This window comes from Coptis chinensis, chromosome 2 (genome assembly GCF_015680905.1).
Source record: "Coptis chinensis isolate HL-2020 chromosome 2, ASM1568090v1, whole genome shotgun sequence".
In the NCBI taxonomy this organism is placed as follows: Eukaryota; Viridiplantae; Streptophyta; class Magnoliopsida; order Ranunculales; family Ranunculaceae; genus Coptis; species Coptis chinensis.
The window spans coordinates 46438960-46460120 of NC_141457.1; the positions used below are offsets into that span (position 1 = coordinate 46438960).

General features: G+C 35.6%; 2 protein-coding genes across 2 annotated transcripts; one reads left to right on the forward strand and one right to left on the reverse strand.

Annotated features, from left to right (window-relative positions):
* Nucleotides 1-10892: 10892 nt before the first annotated feature.
* On the reverse strand, nucleotides 10893-11813 carry LOC147516264 (uncharacterized). Its single transcript, XM_086593200.1, has 3 exons — nucleotides 11454-11813; nucleotides 11203-11370; nucleotides 10893-11111 (listed from the first exon to the last, which is right to left on the reverse strand). The coding sequence occupies exons 1-3, from the start codon at nucleotides 11811-11813 to the stop codon at nucleotides 10893-10895; spliced, it is 747 nt and encodes a 248-aa protein (XP_086449326.1).
* A 1753-nt stretch (nucleotides 11814-13566) lies between these two features.
* On the forward strand, nucleotides 13567-15450 carry LOC147516265 (F-box family protein). The gene has a single exon (XM_086588936.1). The coding sequence runs from the start codon at nucleotides 13720-13722 to the stop codon at nucleotides 14830-14832; it is 1113 nt and encodes a 370-aa protein (XP_086445062.1). The 5' UTR covers nucleotides 13567-13719; the 3' UTR covers nucleotides 14833-15450.
* The last annotated feature ends 5711 nt before the right edge of the window (nucleotides 15451-21161 follow it).

Genomic DNA, 21161 nt, shown 5'->3' on the forward strand with positions numbered 1-21161 from the left:
TGGATAAACTTTGTTTAATCAAGACCACACTCAAACACCCTAAACTTGTGCCACCACATACACACAAACACACAAATATATGTCGAAGGAGAGACTTTCAAGGGAACGATGGAGATATCTTCAACTCCTCTTTGAATGTCCATGAAAAATGGGAGTGACTCGTTCTATCTTCATAACATATGTGCATACTAAATGAGCAAGACATACTGACCTATGAATACTAACTTTAAAACCAATCACAAAAAGAAGACATGTTTAAAAAAAAGAGAAAAATGGGAATTCAACAGTTCAGTATATAATACTAAAGTATCACCAATTTACACGTGAGAAATGCGTTGCGGTAGCTCAAATATATCTAGATCACTTGAAGAAAAAAAAAAGATTTATTGCTTGAACAATACGTTGCCGAACATTTTTAACACATTCCTATATTGAATCATTAGTTCAAGTAGTAATGCAACTAAGGATGCCTTTGTGCCCACATAGTAGCCATAGGCGAGGGAAGTGCAGAATGCATGTCCAAACAGCAATAGTTAAATGCTAGTGGGAGCATGGTATTGAAACGAATGTAGAATGCAAAAGGTGCAACGATTCAATTGCTCGAAGAGAGCTATACATGCAGAGACCAGGTGAATCCAAATTATCAATACGAATATATGATCAATAAATCTTGTAAAGAAAGTAGCAGTATTCTCCATGCTTATACTGCTAAAAGGGGTATGTATTTTGACTTTATTTGGTATGTACTTGTGCATGGGACATGTATTGTACATCATATAATAATATTGCAGCAAGTTGGAAATAAACTCCCTGCGAAACTTCTACATTAATAGGTTAGTTCAAACTCTTGATTTTTGTACAAACTTTTCACAACTCAATAGTCTGCAGATTAGAGCGCTTGAGTGGTAAAAGTTGCCCACTAATATCCATAGGATTTCAGCTTATAAATAAGTGTGCAAATTGTATTCCCACAAATCGAAGTATCAAACACGGCCTATATTATGATACAGAATCATGCACTCATGGTCACTATGTGAACAGTGTGAACCGCACTGCTTTTATTTACCTAAGGTGCAGGTCATCTTTGTCTATTTTTCAGCTGCACTTGATACTCAATTATATCTACTATTCGCAAACAGTTATGGACATTGGACCAATTGATGCCTTTCCTATTAGAACTACACTTGCTAATAATGGCTATTGAGTCATGTGGATGCCTAGTTGATTATCGACTTTAGCACTCCAAAGACAAAATTGCCAACTGAGCCTCTGACCTCACCAGGTACACAATTTTCCCCACAACCAATCATGTTGGTCAAGTGCTTAACCCCTTTAACTCATTAAGTCATGGCCCAACAACAGTCTTTCCATGCATTGCCAAAGCCTATATAATGTGGCCCATCAGGTCCGTTGGTAGTATGGAAGTACTATGGCCTGTTAAACTTTAAAGTCTTGAGTACGCCCAAAATAATTCAGCTTTTATCCATTCTTCATGAGTTGAGTGTTCTACTATACGGTTTAATCAAATAGTCATTTGAATAGTATACAATAAGATATTTCGATTTATGGATTACTTTTACAACGATTAAAGCATATATGGTTAGATCGAAAGGGCGTCACAGTGGTAGTATTTTATGTCCACAAACAGAGGAAGGTAAAGACTGGGCTCCTTTAGTTAAACTAAACAATTCTAAAATCAAACACTTAAAAATAATTTCTGTGTAAACTTTAAAGAAGAAAGAGAAAGGAGTAAGTTAAGTGATTACCGTTGGTGATGAAGAATAAGTGAATCTGTTGACCCAGAGATTGACATAGTCAATAAGTCGCAAATTTCTCTCATCCTTCTTTTTTTTTTTCTAGCTCCACAATGGACTGAGGCTCAAATATGTGTATTCTCTCTCACCCTGTATTCGAAGAGAGAAATGAGGCAGAGGTTGCATGGTTCGGTTTTTTAGTGGAAAAGGTTAAGTTCTAAATATAATATGGGTATCACATTCTATCTTCTATGAGGTACCTACCACCCTTTGGAGACAAAAGGGATAGCAAAAGATTATAGTTCAAATTATTAACAATATAACCCATACAGGTGCATTAATGGTTAACTCTTACCCACTTCAAATTTAAGTGTTGTATTTGTATTTGTCTGGGTCGAGTGGCAAAGAAGAAGATAATTAAACAGGGTAATGAGGTAAGTAGTAGGAGAACAACATCTAAAATATGTAATTAGAAAGAGACAATTTAAAAGAAAATATGAACATAAAACAGATATCATAATTGAGACAATAATAGCAAATCAAAAAGGGGAAGAATCTATATATTGGTTATTAGATTATTAGTCCATAGAGAATAGCTAGAAACTCAACCAAGGTCACTAACTTGACCTTTAGAACTGCTCATATACTGAAACCAGAAACTACATACAGAGCTATAGTTCCTATATTGATTGGTGTGTTGATAGAACTGCACTCACCTTGTATGCATGTCAGAGCTTGCCTCCTGACTTATTCACTTGAACCAACCGAACCTCAATGCATGGCAGTGTTGGTATGATTTTGAAAGTTCTCTAAAAATGGAAAAATTGAGTTAGAAACTTAGAACCGAAGTAGTTATGCATTTCCCCATTAAAATAATAGAACAAAGAAGTTTATATTATCTAGCATTCATTTGTAGGTGCCAAATTACTGTTATCAATGAGGTAGTTTGGTTCCTTATATCTCTGATACAGGTCAGGGTAAACATGATTGACAATTTGAGGAATGCATCTATTGTTGTTTCTTTGGTATATAATACAAAAGTCAAATGGTATTTGTATCTAAGTAGGTTCTTCTCCTTAATAGAAAAATATCGACATTAACATACCTATACTTGTTCGTTTAGAAAAAAACAAAAGATGTCGCATGAAAGAATTTCCATTTCGAAGGCTGGAAATGAAGAGAACAATTTAGGCAATCAATTATAGTACTATAAGGTGAAAGGGCACCAGCGTGAAAAATATGACACTATATGCTTATTTTAGTACTCAAATCCAGACTTTGGGATGCATATTTATGCTTATTTGTTTTCTTTAATGTCGCATGAAAGAAAACACTATATGCGCTGTTGATTAAGGGGAAAACACATTAAAAGCAAAGATTCCAATATAGTGTCAAAAGGCACAGTTTTACAACAGAGGATGAAGAAGCTTGCCTGAGTTCTTTGTTATTGATATCTTGAGCTCGAAAGGTCTCAGAATTTTGCCGTCTCAACTTGGGAATAGTCTAAGAGAATATCCCTGCAGAGTAATGCCCGGAAGTAAATCAATAGAATAACACGTCTAACTGGAACTTTTAGCAGCAACAATAAATAATATGAAAGCTGGATAAAAAGAGATATGGATCACTTCAAACTACACAACTAAATTGGTGTTTTCAATTAAAAACTACCAAACGAAGCATAAAAGAAACATAATAAAGGAGCAACACCAAGATAGCTTCTCAAACTGGTAATAGTTAACAATGGTGAAATAATGATAGCTAATCATTTTACGTAAGCCATATGCGACTAACTAAATATTTCAAAATTCTCCATATAAGGTTCTGTTAAACTCAAAACTATACAAAACACAAACCGATTCACTTCTAATTCAAAACCCACCTAAACACAAACCGATTCGACATATTTTTAACTCCAAACCAATCAACACCAAATAACTCAATTAAACCTAACCGAAACCCTTCAATAGCTAAATGTTGCATGGATAGTGAAGAAGGGGATTAACTCAATTAGATGCCTTTGTTATCTTTTTCATAAGAATTAAAAAAGTATACTTTAAGACTTCAACTAATTGTTTCTGGAGGAGTTGGATAGGGCATAGGCGCAACATGATTTTTTGCTTGCACCCGCAATGCTACGAAGGTAATTGAACTTCGGGTGCTGGAAATGGCCTAATGTCTAGAGGCTAGGACCAAAACACCTCTTGCTTAGCGAGCATAATCATTACAGATTAGCAATTGACTTTGCATGTATGGGGCAAAAATCAAGAACGCAGACAACAACAATCATATTCCATCGCCAGAAAAAATAATTTACAAGTAAGAAATAAGAAGTGAATGGCCAAATCAAATAGAAAACTTGAAAAATATTTCATTATATAATTCAAAGACAAAAAGTCCGAAAAAACAATAATGGAACCAAACCTGGGGGTGGTACAAAGTGGCAACGACTCTAATTACTGGTTCAACTCCTATATAGTTTTGATGGGTTCCTTCCTCCCATGTCGACGACCACGCTAGAAACCAGCACGCATAACGGCAAAATTTGACAGAAGTCGTTATTTAGTTCTGTTCGATCTAACAGGAATTGGAAGCATAAAACAAAAAATCAAGATCTTTATTCGACTTCATATGACTTTTGATCAGCTCCTAACCAACCCAACATCACCACCGCCAATACACTCCTCTTTTCCTAAAAACAGCTACATTTCCATTATTGATATTCTTGGTGCTTGGTTCCATGAAAAGAATGTTTCTTTGGGGTCAGAATCAAGTCCTTTAAAATGTGTCGTGGAGAGTGAGAGGAGAAAAGTTAAAGGTGAGTAATGAGTTGGTGTGTTGATGTGAAATGAAGTTTTGAGGAGAGTGATTCGTGGTGGGAATTTGAGAGAAGAGTGTTTGGGGTCGAGAAATGAGGAGTGGGAAAAAAAATGGTACCTTACTGTGTCATCTTTGTACATACAAATGAGTCTTTCTCAAGATTTGAAAAACCAAACATTGGAAGAAGAGTTGGTTAGGTTGCTTAAAGAGTTGTGCGCAATTTCCACATCCAGTTACATTACAGAGATACTTTGAATGAGTTCATGAAGAAAGAAGGGGAAGTTGAAAGAACAAAATTTTTTGGATTGTTTTTAAGACCCGGTATTAATGGCATTTAGTGGCATTTAAGTGGGTATTAATGGTAAGACTACCCGCGTACATTTCAATATAGCAATATAAGCGTGGATTTGGTTTTCGACCTGAATTTACATAAAACTCCTTTGTGAGTGTGTTGTAACTGAAGGGTATAAATAGAAATAAAAATATAAATGACGAAATAGTCCTTTTTAAAGACATTGAATAATTTTTATTTTTATTTCATTAGGGGTATTTGGTGGTAGTAAAAAGGCTGGTCTAATTTAAAAGGCCAGGTTAATTATGATGTACTTTACTAATAGAGATTTATATAAGTTTTGGGACAAAATATAACAACCCTTGGGCCTTGTTTAATTAATTGGGACCACAATGTAGTTAGGTACCGAATATTTCAAGAAATTTCAAAGTTTCACGGAATTTCAGAAGCTAATCTAATAGAGAAACCCATTATATGCAACTCATAGGCCTTGTTAAAATCAATTGGGATCCATAATATAATTAGGAACCTTAAATTTCATGAAATATCAAAATTTCAGATAATTTCAGAGACTAATCATATATAGAAATTCCAAAAACTGAAATAGAATTCATGTGTAGGAAACTATTCTAAAAATATGTATTTTCACATCTTTTATTTTAGCAACAATCCGGCGTTAGACTTAGCAACCAAACACTATAAAATCAATCTCTAAGAATATAGTTTCATAACTGAAAACCCTAAACACATCGCTGCATCTCAGAGCGTGCACGCGCCTCTAATAAGACCAAACTTAGCGCGCACCGAGCTCATATTAAATCGGTATCAGTATTTTTGATCGTGCACCGCGCCCACCCAAGGGTTATTCCAAGCGCGCGCGCCATCACTACAAGCTTCCTCGCTCGGATTTCCAGGTTCCATTTTTCTAACTTCTAGTACTTCGAATCAATTCATTACTTGTTTGTTATGTCTATTCCAAAAAATTTACCGAAACAGTCTTTTTATGACTTGCTTGATAGTGACACTTATGGCTTTTATTTCGACGACATGATTAACCAATTAGGTTGGCACCCTCTATTGGTATATCCATGTGATACTTATTCACATCAACTTACTGCTTATTTCTATGATAATTGTAAATTTTATAATAACAAAGATGGAGAACAAGTGTTCTCTGTCACCATTAACAAATAAATCATGGATTTAAGCAAAATTTTGTTAGCATTGGCGCTAGGACTTTCTATGCCTCCTGGCCAAGACACATGGGATTACATGTCAATAATTCCTTCTACTATAACAATGCATACTTCCAAGAGACTTATGGGCGCGGGTGTTTTATATTTGGAAAGTAGTCATGGATGGAACTCATATAGGAGTTGCGTCTGCCTTTTAATTCTTTATATTTGTATCGTTTAACTATCTTTACAGGTGCTACCATTTACAAGCACGTTTCTATGGTACTCTCTATCCTTTCTTTTCATTCCATACTTTGGGGACAAAGCATGATTCTGTTTGGGGGTGCAGTGGTATAGAAATACGCTGTAAATATTTAAGCACATATTAGGTTATATATTACGTATTAATTATCGTATAAAAAAATATAAAAATCATAAAATTAATTTATACTATACACTTAGGATAATGGTATTATTTCCTTTTCCATGATGATATTAGTCTAGAAATCTCAAGTAGCAATAGAATTAAGCGTAGTTCTTAGAAACTTAGGTTAATACGTAGGTAATAGTCATTGCATCTTTTCATTAACATCTTGCATGAACATGTATGAGTGTACTTGGCAGTATTTTTCAGAGACCTAGGTTAGACTACTTAATTTTACATATCCTGTGAGATTCTAGCCTAAAAGTCTCATATGAGTGAGTATCTGAGTGATGACACAAAGAAGACATATAATCTGAGTAGAGAATAACACATCAACTTGCTTGATCACCATACCATATCATAAGCGAGAATTTAGTCCCTTTTTGGATTGATATAGCTAAAAATTAATACCTATAAATAATTATCCGCTAGTCTCCCCTCTGAGCCTTTCATTTAGCCTTTTCGCAACCACAAATCCTTTACCCATATTTTAAACCAATAAAAATAAAAATGAACCTACCCATCTTTGAATAAGTCTGAGAATAGGATGAGTAAAGAAAATAAAGAAAAATTTGTGGAAAACAAAAAATTAGTTAGTTTCTTTAGGAAAGAAAAAGGAAAGAAGTTTTCATCCAAAGAAAACAAAACAAAAATAGAAATAGAAAGAAAACAAAAACAAAAACTCCAAAAATAGAATAAAAGGAGTCAAAAAGTCAAAATAAAAAGGCTAAGGATAGAAACTAAGTAAGTGTAGAAGCAAAGTAAGAACAAGGTTTTCTCTACTTACATGTAATTGAATACCCTATCATCTCGGACTTGTTTATTTGAATATCTATTCCGTTTCTTCTTAAACCATCACCTCAGCCCCGTATCACCTAATAAATACCTCTATCTCAATTAGGATTAATTTGGTGTGATAGTAAGTGGTAGATGTGATTGATCGACCCTAGCTCCTTTAGACGTCATTAAGATTGTGAGAAAGCGTATGCCCACTGCACACTGGAGTGAGCTAACTTGAGTGGAAAAATCAGAATATTTTTGTCTTGACAAATTATGAGGACCTACTTAAGGACGTTATTCCAAAAGTTTCAGAAACGGACCTGTTATTGCATTTCATAACATAGTTCATAGCATGCATATATATTTTTAGATGATTTGATTATTATGTTTGTATTAGCTTAGGTTTCAAAAATATTGTTCTTATTATATTGTTATTGAGATGTATAGATATCTGAGATTAATTAGGAAATTTTATTTTTATCTCCTAGTCGTTGTAATATAAATAAAGTTTGTGAGTACTTTCTCTATAAAACTCTCACGAGGCTATCACTCATCTACTAGGAAATTCCTATTAGTTTAAGGCCTTATTGCATATGGTCATTGCAATCGCACTCCACAAAACGAGATTAGTTTTCACCACATTTTTTGCCACTTATCTGTTTTTATTTCTCATCTTTGCTTGAGGACAAACAAAATACTGTTTGGGGGTGGTGTGATAAGCACCCAAAAGTGTAGTTTAAACCCCTTAATAGTACTCTATTTAGGCCAATTATGTTTATAATAAATAAGAATTAGTAATGTTTACGTGTTTTTGTGCATTTCAAGACTTGAAGTTGATTAGGTGACTAAAAGCACCACTTTTGCATAGAAAATGAGTCAAGATGATTGCCAAGGAATTTCTACAGTTAAAGCCCAAGAATCATGGATAAAAGCCTTTTTCAATCCCAGTCAAAGTCAATCCGAGTAGAAAAAGGACATAAAAGTGAGCAGAACTTCAACAGGTCGTATCTTTAGAATCGGGCCTCAGAATTAAGCCTACTTTATGTCAAAACGACCGGCTCAAAATATGATTTCCAATGGACCTAGCCTTGCCCCAATCAGAGCTAAAAAGGTGGATGAGAAGGGTATTAAAGTAATTTTCAACAGCTGTGGCCCTTTTAGATTTAACCTAATGGACTTTGGGCTCACTTTAGAGGCCCAAAGTCCCCCTTTTTGGCCCATGCACGAAAATATAAACCTAACTCTCTCCTATATAAAGAGGGTTAAGGCTAAACACTTCTTCTCTCCTTCCTTACCTCTTATCTCTTCCCCTTTTTAATTAATAAGTAGTTTAGTTTAATTTTAATTAGTTTTTACTTTTATTAGGGTTAGCATTGTAGCCTCCATTAGAACCTATCAATAAAAAGCTTAGTTCTTTAATATTCAATTCTCTTTTTTAAATTATGTCTTATTATTATTGTTAAAATAGCATGATTCCTGTGACACTAGGCTAAACCTCCATTAAATGAGGTTTATGAAGCCATGTGAGAATGATTAATCTTTAGGATTTTTTGTTTTGCAAATAAGAACTTCAAGTTATTCATTACGAGTAACTAGAGATAGAGCTCATAATGGAGAACTAGAGCATATAGCCACTACCAAAGAGATTTGTGGTGGAGTTATACTCTCTTGCTAGTGAAACCTTGATCTGAGAGGACTTGGTATTCACTAGGGATTAACAAAGCGATTCGATACTAACTAATAGTAAATCGAATCGCATGGTGGATTAAACCCCTTCTAATACCTTAATTCATCATTTAAATTCACTGTTTTGACTCTTATTAGTGAAGCATATTTCTATTCTATACTCGCATCCAAGTAGTGTACAACTAGAGTTTGGCGAACACAACTACTTCCCTTTATCTCACATGATTTAAAGAGTATTTATCTACTATTTTTCCACCATAATTTACTGTTTACAACATTATATATCTACTATGCATCGTTGTATACGACATCATAATTACTCTTTGTTTTTTGGTTCGGCTAAAATGACTATTGGAAAACTTATATTCATACTAGCCTGCAATATTATTTTGTATTTTTATTTTATTTTTTGCTTTTGTTATACTTCACTGAATTTGAAAAAAAAATAAAAAATAATATATATATAGCCGACATCATAATTACTCTTTGTTTTTTGGTTCGGCTAAAATGACTATTGGATATATATATATATATATATGTACGGGCCGGCTACATCGACATACAGAAATGACATACGGAATTGACATACGCAATCCAAAAGCAGACTTGCACATTGCTCTAAGGGCTGATTTTTTGTAGATATTATCTCCCTACCATGGATAGTATCTGTACAAAAAATCAGCTCAATCGGATGTGTCTAGTCTTGTCAAAAGAGTGTTAAAATTCTGGACCGTCAGATAAATTTATAATTTGAACTCAATTTTTGGTAGGGTTAGACATGTTCAAAGGAGCTGATTTTTTGTGGAGATGATCTCCATATTGTGGAGATCACATCCCTATAAAATCAGCTTTTAGTTCATTATGTAGGTAGGTAGGATTGCGTATGTCATTTCTGTATGTCGGCGTAGCCAGCCTGATATATATATAAAGTTAAAATATCATTTGCCACTGGAGAAAAACCATGTAAACAAACACTGGCAAACTAAAATTTTCCCACTACAGATTTGCCGAGCAAATCTATAGTGGAATAACACTGGAAAATCTTATATTTTCCCACTATAGGTTTGTCAGTTAACAAACACACCCTTACAGGTTTAGGCTAGTCTTTGACATCTTTCATGGGCTTCACATTACTCATGTAAGCTAGGTTATGCTCTGAGACCCAGAATTAAGAGTTGCAGTACTTAACCCACTCAACTCTCCTTGGTAAAAGCACTCTCACAGCATGAACACATACAATTCCAGTCATCTGTCATACCATACATTTATAAGTGTGGTCCACAATATTGACACTCCACCTATCACCATGGTAATTCTTCACAACAAAAAGATCATTATTTGAACCTTCAAAGATGTATGATGGACATATTTCTATCATTTTGGTTATGTGCTTATTCACTCTAGGGACCAATCCATTTTGATCTCATCCTTTACAAGCTTGTTTCCTCTTGTACCTCAAACTCATTAACAAAATGTGATATTGGTCTAGTAAACTAACAATTGGAAGGTCTCTGAGCTCTAAGATCCAACTATTGAAAGACTTTGAGAAATTGTTGCATACTTGTTCAACTCTAAGTTCCTCAGAAAAGTGAGATCTAGCCCATGTTTCATATCCCTCTTTTTGTAGCCACTTCCATGCATCAATGTTTTCCTTCTTTATCACTTCCATCCACCTTTCAAAGTTTTCTATTTTATATGCCTTTGATGGAGCCCAGACAAGTTGTTCCATATAGTCACCCTTGAAAAGCTTTTTGAGGTTCTTATACATGTGCCTGAAACAAAACCTATGTTGTGCTCTAGGGAATAGATCTTTAACAACTTAAATCAAACTCTTTTGTCTGTCAGAAATAAAGGTAACAGGCCAAGGGTGCAGTTCTAGCTTCTCAGCCATGATATTCAAAAATTCACTCCATGATTGCTTACACTCAGATCTACAAATGTATATAGCCAATGGAAATAGACCATTATATTTTACCATTATTTCCATCTAAAGCAACCATGATAAGCACCTGCCCTCCATATTTCCCTTTAAGGAAACAACCATCCAACCCCACTAATAGCCTACAACCAACTGTAAAACCCTGAATACAAGCATCAAATGCAATATAGACTCCTTCAAACTGAAGTGTGTTAGCATCTCTAGAGAATTTTGCAATTGTAGAAAGACCATTACTCTCATGAATCTACAAACAACCATCAAACATGCAATCCATTTGATAGTTTAAATCACACAAAAAGATATGAAAATTATGAAAACGATTCAAAAGTATATACCATGTTACATATCACTGGGATCATGTTGTAGCTTTCCCCATAATCCCCATAAATTTGTTGCAGACACTTGAATCTTGCATTCCAAGCTATCCAATAACTTATATTGACATGAAAAACCCTCATGACTTCTCCCTTTATGAAAACAGGAGTCAAGGTTTTGAAATGAACCTTGGACAAAACAATATAAAAGTTACTACATTAGTACTATTTAAACTCTTATAGTAAACTCCAAGCACTTATAATGAACTGACCTTCATTTGATCTTCAATTTTTCTAACAGCCCAATTTGTATTGGTCATTCTGTTGAACATATCATAATCAGTCTTACAAGTATGTACTGCCTTCAGTGTATTCAGCCTCATTGTGAATCCATCATCTTGTCTCCTTAAATAAGCTACCCATGGACATTGTACATTCTTTTTGTCTTCCCCCAAACATTTTAATCTAATTCTTAATAGGTCATTCTTCACTAAGTCACCTAAAAACCTATTTGCTACACAAAAATCAATTATATCTTGTCTTAACACATCAATGTTTGGCCACTTCATTCCTACCTCCCAAACTGTTGGCTTGTTTACAGACTGTTCACTTCTCTCATCTCCATCTTCCATATTATCAGTGACTGCAGTGAAGTCAACAAAGTCCACTCTTTCTATAATTACATGGTCCTCCTCATCTTCGGAAAAATGTGTACTCCTATACCCCTCATCATCCTCAATATCATCTATAGGTCTTGGTGTTGGTGGTTGTGGTGGAGGTGAAACTGTGTTGGTGGAGCTGAGTTGTTTGGTGATGTGGACTTTGAAATGTGTGGAGGAGATGCATTGTCTATAGGTGGTGCTGGAGATAAAGTCTCAGGATCCGGACATGTTGCTGAAATGATAGGTGCTATTGGTGGTGGATTTAAAATATCAGCTGGAGCTGAACTATTAGGTGCTATTGGTAGTAAATCATCATTCCAGCCTTCCTCTTTCTCATAATCATCTAATGTACCAAGACACTTATTTGTATAAAAATCATCAGTATCTTTGATGATTGAATTCTTGTTCTTCATACTTCTTCTCATTTGACTCTTCTTCTTCACATTTTTCCTAGGCTAGCTTTGGAGTAGAAACTTGTGGAGTTGGTATGGTTATAGTTTCTACAAACTCAATAAGTTCCCCTTCAAATTCAACAAATACGTGACTCCAGCCACTTATATCTTCCTCCATGTTAGCCCACATTTGCATCAAATCACTATCATTCTTAACATATACCTTCTCACCATTACAAATGTACAATACTTCAAACACTGCACTAATATCAAACAAATAGTTTTCCTTAAAATCATCTACTAAGTCCATATAATTTATCCTATCCCCGTCCACATTTCTTATCTTCTTCATAACACCACCTCTATAATTATCATGGGCATATAGTGAACCGTCAGGTGCCTCTTGAAATCCCCCATAATAATGGAGCATTAATTAAGTTTCTTTTAGCCAAACAATCCATTTCCATCTGTGTTTGATATAGATTAATTACAGTTAAGTTAGAACAAAACAAACAAAACAAAAATGCAAAAGTTGCTCCTGGATTACAAGCAAGAATCACAAGTATGGATGTTAGTTCTCCCCCAAGATGCAATATTTAGAAATGTTATACGTTATTAAAGTTACACATTCTCATAAATATTTTACATTTCTTACTTAACATACTTGAAACCACCTAAAAACATGTTAAAACATTAAAGGTTTGAAATTTAAGTAACTTACTTTGAGCTCAAATTTGGATCACGTGTAAGTAACTACCACCAAGCTATCTACTTGAGCTTAAAAGTATCTTCTTTGTGTTTTTCTTTTGTTAGATAGTGTAGTGTTTGTCTACTAAACCAAAATAAGTTGGATTTGTGAAGATGGAACCATTTTCATCATGTTTGAGTTGACAATGAAGAAGATAGCAAATTTGAGTGATCTTTTAGCTAAGCGAATGTGCTCTTACAAAGCTGATGAGACATATTTTGCATGCCAATTTATGAACCGTTGATTTGATTGCACAGGATGCTGGCACGTGACACATGGGCCAAACTTGTTTGAGGGTAGTTTGGTCAATTCAAGTTAGCAAGGGTATTGGGTGTCATTTAGGGAAAATATTTGGGTTCATTGGATTAAATGAGAGGGATGATGCCACATGTAAATTTGCAAGTTTTTGGTCATGATAGAGTCAATGGACATTTTGGTCATTTTGCCTGCTCAGGGGTACAAGACGGAAAGAGTTGAGTCTGAATTTGGGGACGTAAGTCTAATAAGTGAAGAACTAGGGGGGGAAGTACAATTGGATAAGTTGGTCTAAAAAACTGTTCTATTTCTCGAGATGAAACGTAAACACGTGAACCCAACACGCAAATCCCACGAGCGTGCGTTTGTTAGAAAGGAAAAGAACACCCGAACGGTAACCCAAAAGGCTAAAAAAAGGTCAGTCCGTTGATCGAATCCTTTTCAGGCAACCCAATTCCCTTGTCCAAAAAAAACAAAAAAAATGATGATGAGTACATCTGACATACAAAAAGAATATTTCCCAGAAGAAGTAATATTACAAATCCTAGCAAGACTACCAATAAAACCACTATTCAAATTCAAATGTGTATGCAAACTTTGGTGTAATTTGCCATCAAATAATTACTTCATCAAACTTTACACCCAAGTCTCATTAAATAATCCCATGGTACTAGTAGAAATAGTTAAGTCATTTTATGTTCACTCTAGTTACATTTGTGTAGATAGAATTCGCGGCGTTTCCGAGTTCTCACTTGATTTTATTAAAGAAAGAGTCAAAGTTAGAGCTTCTTGTAATGGTTTGTTATGTTGTACTAGTGTTGCTAATAAGGGGGTGTATTATGTTTGTAATCCAATGACTAGAGATTATAAGATGCTTCCTAGGACTAGAGAAAGACCTATGACTAGGTTTCATCCTGATGATGAAGCTACCCTTGTTGGGTTGTCGTTTGATGTGGGTAGTTCCAGGTTTAGTGTTGTTTTAGCGGGGTTTTATCGTCCATTTGGGAGAAGACCACTTGATTCTTTTATCTGTCTTGTTTATGATTCGGAGAATGGTATGTGGAGGAGGTCTATTTCGTCTAGGAATGAGGAGTTTACGCATATGAATAAGAATCAAGTTGTGTATGCGAATGGATCGTTGCATTGGTTGACGTATAATTGTTTGTATGTACTTGTGTTTAATTTGGATAAGGATTTGTGGAGGAAGATCTCTTTGCCCGATGAAATTGTTGGCGGGTCTGGAGCTAGGTTGCATTTGTTGGAGCTGGATGGGTCTGTTTCTGTTATTCGGATTACAGAATCTTGGATGACAATATGGGTGTTGAAGGAATCAAACGGGGATGAATGGTTTGAAGTAGACAGAGTGAGTCTGAGATGCATTACTGGACTTGTACCTAGTGTCTTTCCTATTAGCCAAACCAGAGAAGTTTTGTTTCTAGCCAGCCAAAAGCAGATCTTGGAATATCATCGGAGGAGTAGAGTTTGGAAGGAAGTGTACGCTGTAAAGAACTCTTGCACATATCCGCTGTGGTTCTCAGCTCATGCTTTCCGAAGCACAATTGTCTCTTGCCATCGAGGTGTCAGATACTCTTGAATCGTCGCGTCTGTGTATTCAGGATATTGTAAATAGCTTCCTTATTATTATTTTCGCAAGTTACTTGGATTAGTTTACTTAGTAAGTTATTATTGGACATATGCAAGTAAGGATATTTGGAGGATGATTTCTTTGCCGGATCAAGCTGTTGGCGGGTGTGGAAATTAGGTTGCATAGTCGGGAGTTGGATGAGTCTTTTTTAGTTATTCGAATTTCAGAATTTTGAATGACTATATGGGTGGAGTTGAGTTTGGAAGGAAGTGTACGCTGTAAAGAACTGTTGCACATATCCATTATGCAATGGTTCTCAGTGCATACTTTCAGAAGTACCATTGTCTCTTGCCAACATGGTGTCAAATACTCTTGAAAAATCTGGCAATCAAGGAGTCTCTTTCTCACTTCAGTTATGGCTCTTGACGCATGCCTTCTGAAGCACAATTGATTCCTGCCATCAAGGTGTCAGCTACTCTTGAAGCATCTCTTCTGTGTTTCAAGGTTATTGTAAATAGATTCCTTATTTATTTTTATCACATCTTTACTTGGCTTAGTTTGTTTCATAAGTTATTGTTGTACATATGCAAGTAAAATTTTATGAAGAAGTTTCGATTGTTTAGCGTTTGTTTTGATTATTGATGGTAAACTATGAGTACAAGATTGTAAAGTCCTGAATGGTAAGGTGTTATAGCCTTATGTAATTTAATTAAATTTTACACTGACTTAGAATCCCAAGTTAGTCGAGCAACCAGCTCACTGAAAGTGATATGCATTGTATCGTTTCCTTAGAATAAAGATGTTCCGCGTGGGAAGATAAATAAACAAATGAAATAATAATTGAATTATATAATGATGGTGTATAAGAGGTTTGCATTTGAAATATACATTCTTTTTCGACATGAGTCCGTTAGCTATAAACATACAAAAGTTTGATTAGAAGAAGTTATTTAGTGGCATTTTGCATTTAGAGGTTTAAATTAATTATAACTTATAAGCATACACTAGGGGTGGGCAATGGGCCAGGTTGGGCTAGCCCGGCCCTAAACATTTAAAAGCCCTTTAGATATTAAGGCCGGGTCGGCCCGGCCCTAAAGTCAACATAGGGTCGGGTCGGGTCGGGCCGGGTCACAAGTCTAAATCTCAAGCCCTGACCCTACCCTAGGCTCTCTTTAAAGGCTTTAAGGCCGGGTTTTAGGGCCGGGCCTATATATTTTCTTCGTTTTACAAATGCCATTTTTCAGACAAAAGTTGTTTTTTTGGTTTCTGTGTTACAAATGTCTGCTCTGTATTTCGCTTTAATGGTGTGGACGGAAACCTTTAGTTCTAGACTTGGCTTGCATGTGAATAAAAATATAATTTATAAGAAGTAAGTGGGAAAATAAATTGAGAATAATAAGTTCTAGACTTTGATTTGATGATCAAAGGAATAAAGTCTTATTTTTTTTATTAGACTAGTGCTCATTGTTCTTCATGGCTGTTAGATAAGTTGACAAGTTTTTGTTATATAAGACAAGTTATTGGAAGTACCCTTGGATGTAAGTGATAAATTACAAATGACAATGTTATTTTAATTTAAAATATTTAACAAAGAGTTGGATAATTATAGTACGTGTATTTATAGTGAAAATGTAAAACTATAACTAGGGCTTGGTTAGGGCTGAATTAGGGTCGGGCCTATGTTTCAGAAACTTAGCCCTAGCCCTGCCCTCCTAGGTGTATGCCATACACCCAGGAGGGTGTGTATGCACCTTGCTATGCTATGGACCATAGGCAACTAGATGCGTAGGCATGGTGAGTAGCAGCTTCGATGCCTTGGTCCTTATCATCTCAAAAACAGGTGTTGATAGTTAGGGGATTACCATATATTACTAATGTATTAGATAAAAAACAAAAGAGCTACAAAACAAGAGAATTTCCCTTACTGCTCACGCCTTGATCAGTTAACTCTTCCTTTCTCCAATTACATAGTGACAAACAGCTCTTCACCAGAAGTACCAATTGGAACTTTGATCACATGGTCTTGTTGGAGATCTTTGGAAGAATTTAATGGGTTGTTAATGAGATTGTGTTTGGAGTGTTGATTGGGCAGAAAACTTCAGCAGCAACCTTGGAGGATTTTCCACCAGTTTGTGAGTAGCTAAGAGCATTCCCAATGCAACTCAGTGTTTTTCACCTCCACGTAGGCTCAATTTCCCCTCTTTGCTACCGTTTTGGTGAAAAGCAAGGTGAGGGTGCCCAATGCAGAGGTGACTTTGAATCTCGGACGGGATATTTGATTCCGTCTGAATGTAAAAATTGAAAAAACGCGCCGGATGGAATGAAACATCCCGTCTGAAGTTAAAAAAAAACTTGCGAGACGAAATGAAACATTCCGTCCAGGAAAAAAAAAACCCCGAAAAAATTAAAAAAAAAACATATGAGACGGAATAAAACATTCCGTCCGAAGCTCACAACTCAGTGAAAATCTCAGTAGCAAGTGCTACCCTCGTTGTGACTTAGTTACAAGTCACCAACTTTGTCACCCTTGCATTGGGCAAGGGTTTTTTGGTATTCAAAGGTGAAAACTCTCAATTTCCCCTCATAGTGACTTGCATTGGGAATGTTCTAAGAGTTCTTTTCTTTAGGCCTTTGTATAGAAAAACACCCAATATCCAATAAATTCCTCATACTCTTTTCACCCAATTTTGGTTAAATAAGTTGAACACTTGAACTTCCCACCTAATATTGTCTAATGCATTTAATTGGGTTAACCCCATTCTCAAATGAAATTCTACATATTAGGAAACATACACCCTTCTTTTTTTTTAGTAAATGTATAATTGTACTTTGTTGGTGTTTCTCAGATGCTATAGTCCCTAATCTTTGGCTGCCTTTCTTGTGGTGTTATTGAAGCTTGCAGTAGAAGAGGTGAACTATACCATAATAGGTCATTAGATATTAAACAAATGCTAATAGTTTATGAACTGATATTGAAGTGTAGTATCATCCCACTAAGGTCCACATTCAAAATTATGAGTGGATTTTGGAGGGAAAGGTCCAATTATATACCTTGGTCAGGAGCCGCTCATGGTATATGTCAGGGACTGAACCATCCATTGAGGACAATATACCTCTGACATAGTACTGTTAGCACAGAAAATAGACGTTCTGATATCTAGTACCCCAATGTAATGACCCTAAATTTATTAGGACAAGTGCTACTGTCACTTCTATTAATTATATTTAATTAAATATATTGATTGTATATGGGGCTTAGTTTACTTGCACAATGTGGTAATTAAGTTTCAAAAGTATATGTGTATTAGTTATAGGCTACAGTATATACATTTATTCTTGTAGTTAACTAGTTATATTCTTTTACTGAACAGTGTACCAACACTTTAGTAGGGGCTAAACCATTATATCACTTGGAACATAAACATGAGATGGACTATGTGTATGAGACTATGAGTTACAATTGAAATTTCTCACTTCATTTTTTTTTTTTAATTATTTATTTATGTTAGTTAGTGTCACAGTAGCTGTAATAAGTAGCTAGGTGGCCGGCTGGACACATGTATATGTTAGACCACTAACCCCTTTACTACACATAACTATTCACATCAAAAGGCAGCTCATCCATATCCGTTTAGTTAAGTTCGGAACTTAGTTCTCTCTCTCGCACAGAACCATTAATATCAGCCAAAATCAAGTTGGGGATAAGGACAACTATTTTTGTGGAATGGCTGGAGATTTTATTCTGGGGGATTTAAGTGTCACCGTTGAAGAATTTTGGAATTTTCCAGTAAAAGAAACAAGGGAATTGAATCATGTAAGTAGAATCCCTAGTTTTTGTTGAGATTATATGCTTATATACGTACTAGTATGAGCGGCCTCCGTCCCACTATAAGGTGGATTTTGCCCCATAACACCTGTGCCACAAATGTTCGTTTTGCAGCAGCTTTTATTGACTTCCTTTTGTGCTGACTGTATAAGAGATAATTGTTGGAATTATATTCTGAGGGTACTTCTGGAATTATGAATAATGGCAGTGGAATAACCTTACGTGCTTTATAAGTGTAGAGATATATTATTAATTCTTATTTCAATTATTTTGCTTTTATTAAATCTGCATACGGTTAAGGTTAATTTGCATAGTTTCTTGTATATTCTTCATGAGGTTGGACTGTTTTGGCATTTTAATTGAGTACTTTTTCATCTTGGTCTTCTTCATAAATGAATATTGTTTTGTGTTGCACTGAATATAAAGAAAGTTTGTGCTGCAGAATCGTTGATGGTTAATTGACTGTTCTTAGTGGGTCTAAGAAATTGAGTTTTTTATTTTAGTGAAGTTCTTGTACACCACCTGTATAAGTCAGTATTTCCTCTGCCTTTTAATATACATACATATAAAGTACAGTGTGTGTGCATGTGTACGATTTTTGGCATCTATACATGTGTCAGTCTGCAGTTTTTTGGGTTTTGGCATTTGAAAGTCTCCACGGTTTTGTTGAGATTGTTCATATAATGTTATCTGTATTTAGACTGAGGTCAAAACAGTTACTGGATCCAGAAGCAAAAGTTGTTGGGTTACTCCCACTAATGTAGATAATGAAGGAATAAAGTAGTTGCTTAAAGAGCATTCAGTAGACTTGTAAGTGGTTCAAGCAAATAAATGTATGAATGCAAAGGCCACAATAAATGTATGATGTTTGCAAAAAATCTATTTTCATTAATTTTGAAAGCATGCTAGTATAGTTCTGATAGAAATATATTTATTTATATTGTTCAGTTGTTTTGGGTATGATGATTCAAAACCTACATCTTTCTAAATTGTTTACTGTGTTTTTTCGCTATATATAGACAAATTATTGCCACTGTAAGTTACTACTGGGCATCGTTTTGCTCATCTTACATTAACACATTTCAGATGACCTTGTTGTCTAGGAGACAATCGCTATAACTAGTGATGATGAGAAATTGGGCCGTGTTTCCCGAGAGAGGCCGCCTTCTCTCAGGCCAGCAGTCTTTTACTTCTAGTCGACTACTCTTAGATTCTTGCTCCTACTTGGGGGAGTATGTGAAATGTCTTCTATGATATCCGAAGTACTCCCCCTATTTTGGGCTATCTCCGGTTGCAGCCTCAGCAGCCCGGCCCAAAGTTAGGCCAAAGCTGCTCGGGATTGCCCCCCGCCCCCGCAGGAAGCGGTATGAACCGCCTCGACTGTAGCCGGTTCCTAAGCCGCCAGGGGCAGCCATTGCCTGTATAAGGCCGCCTCGTTTTCCACAAGAGATCGGGGGAACCTGTCCCCCGAGCCTTTAGAGGGGGGGGGGGCGAGCCTTTGTCAATTCGAGATCGAGAGATCATCCACGCAATATGCGACAGGTATTTGAAAATAATAAAGAAAGTTAAAAATGTTATGGTGACATAGGCAGTTTCCACTATGCTTGATGTGAGTGTCTTGAAAGTGTCTTACTTATTTTGCTATACTGCTTATGTATATGTTCAACAATTCACACTCAAAATAGTCTTGTATATATACATCATCACTGTCATGTATAAAGTTCAACGAGTTATTCTGTGTATATGAGTCTTTAATATATCTCTTCAATCTCTTCTATTAAATGAATGAAAAAATCTGCAGTTAACCGTCATTGAAGTATAAATGATACAATATGTGTCCATGGTGCTGACGTAAGGCCTCGAGACGTGTCTTTGTGTCATCGAGATATGAATTGGATCTGGAAGCGTTACAGAGCATATTAGTACACAGCTGTCTTCTAGGTATCCGCCTTATCTGCAATTCTGCATCAGTAGCATTTTTATCCTATACGTTTAATGGTTTTGAAAAATTGTTTCTGTTTGCTTCTTCCCTGTCAAACAGAATTTGAAACAGATTTTATTTCGTGCATCTGCTTTATTTACATTATTGATGGTAAAAGGATCTATGTTTTCTTATATAGACCAGAGACATACTTTGTCAGTTTATCTTGGAATAAAGAGTTCATACAGAGTTTTCATGACCTTAAAACTTATATTACCTGACAAATAAACCCTAGCATCATTTATCAACCAAGTAGCAGTCCTTCCCAATTTGGCAAAAGGTGCACTGGCACACAACTCCCTGGGTACAAGAACTAGCTTGCAAAATACGAACTAAGACATATGATTCTCTAGATCACACAGAATGTTACTAAAACTTCAAATTAGAGACTCCATAACAAGCACTTGAAACTATAAACACACAAGTTTCTCAACCCCTGAGACCAAATCTTTTCTCATTCCTTCCTTTAGAGCTACACTTTTTGCTTCCTCGGATTTACAAGTGAGAATTTTCTGCAAGCGAAGGTGTTTG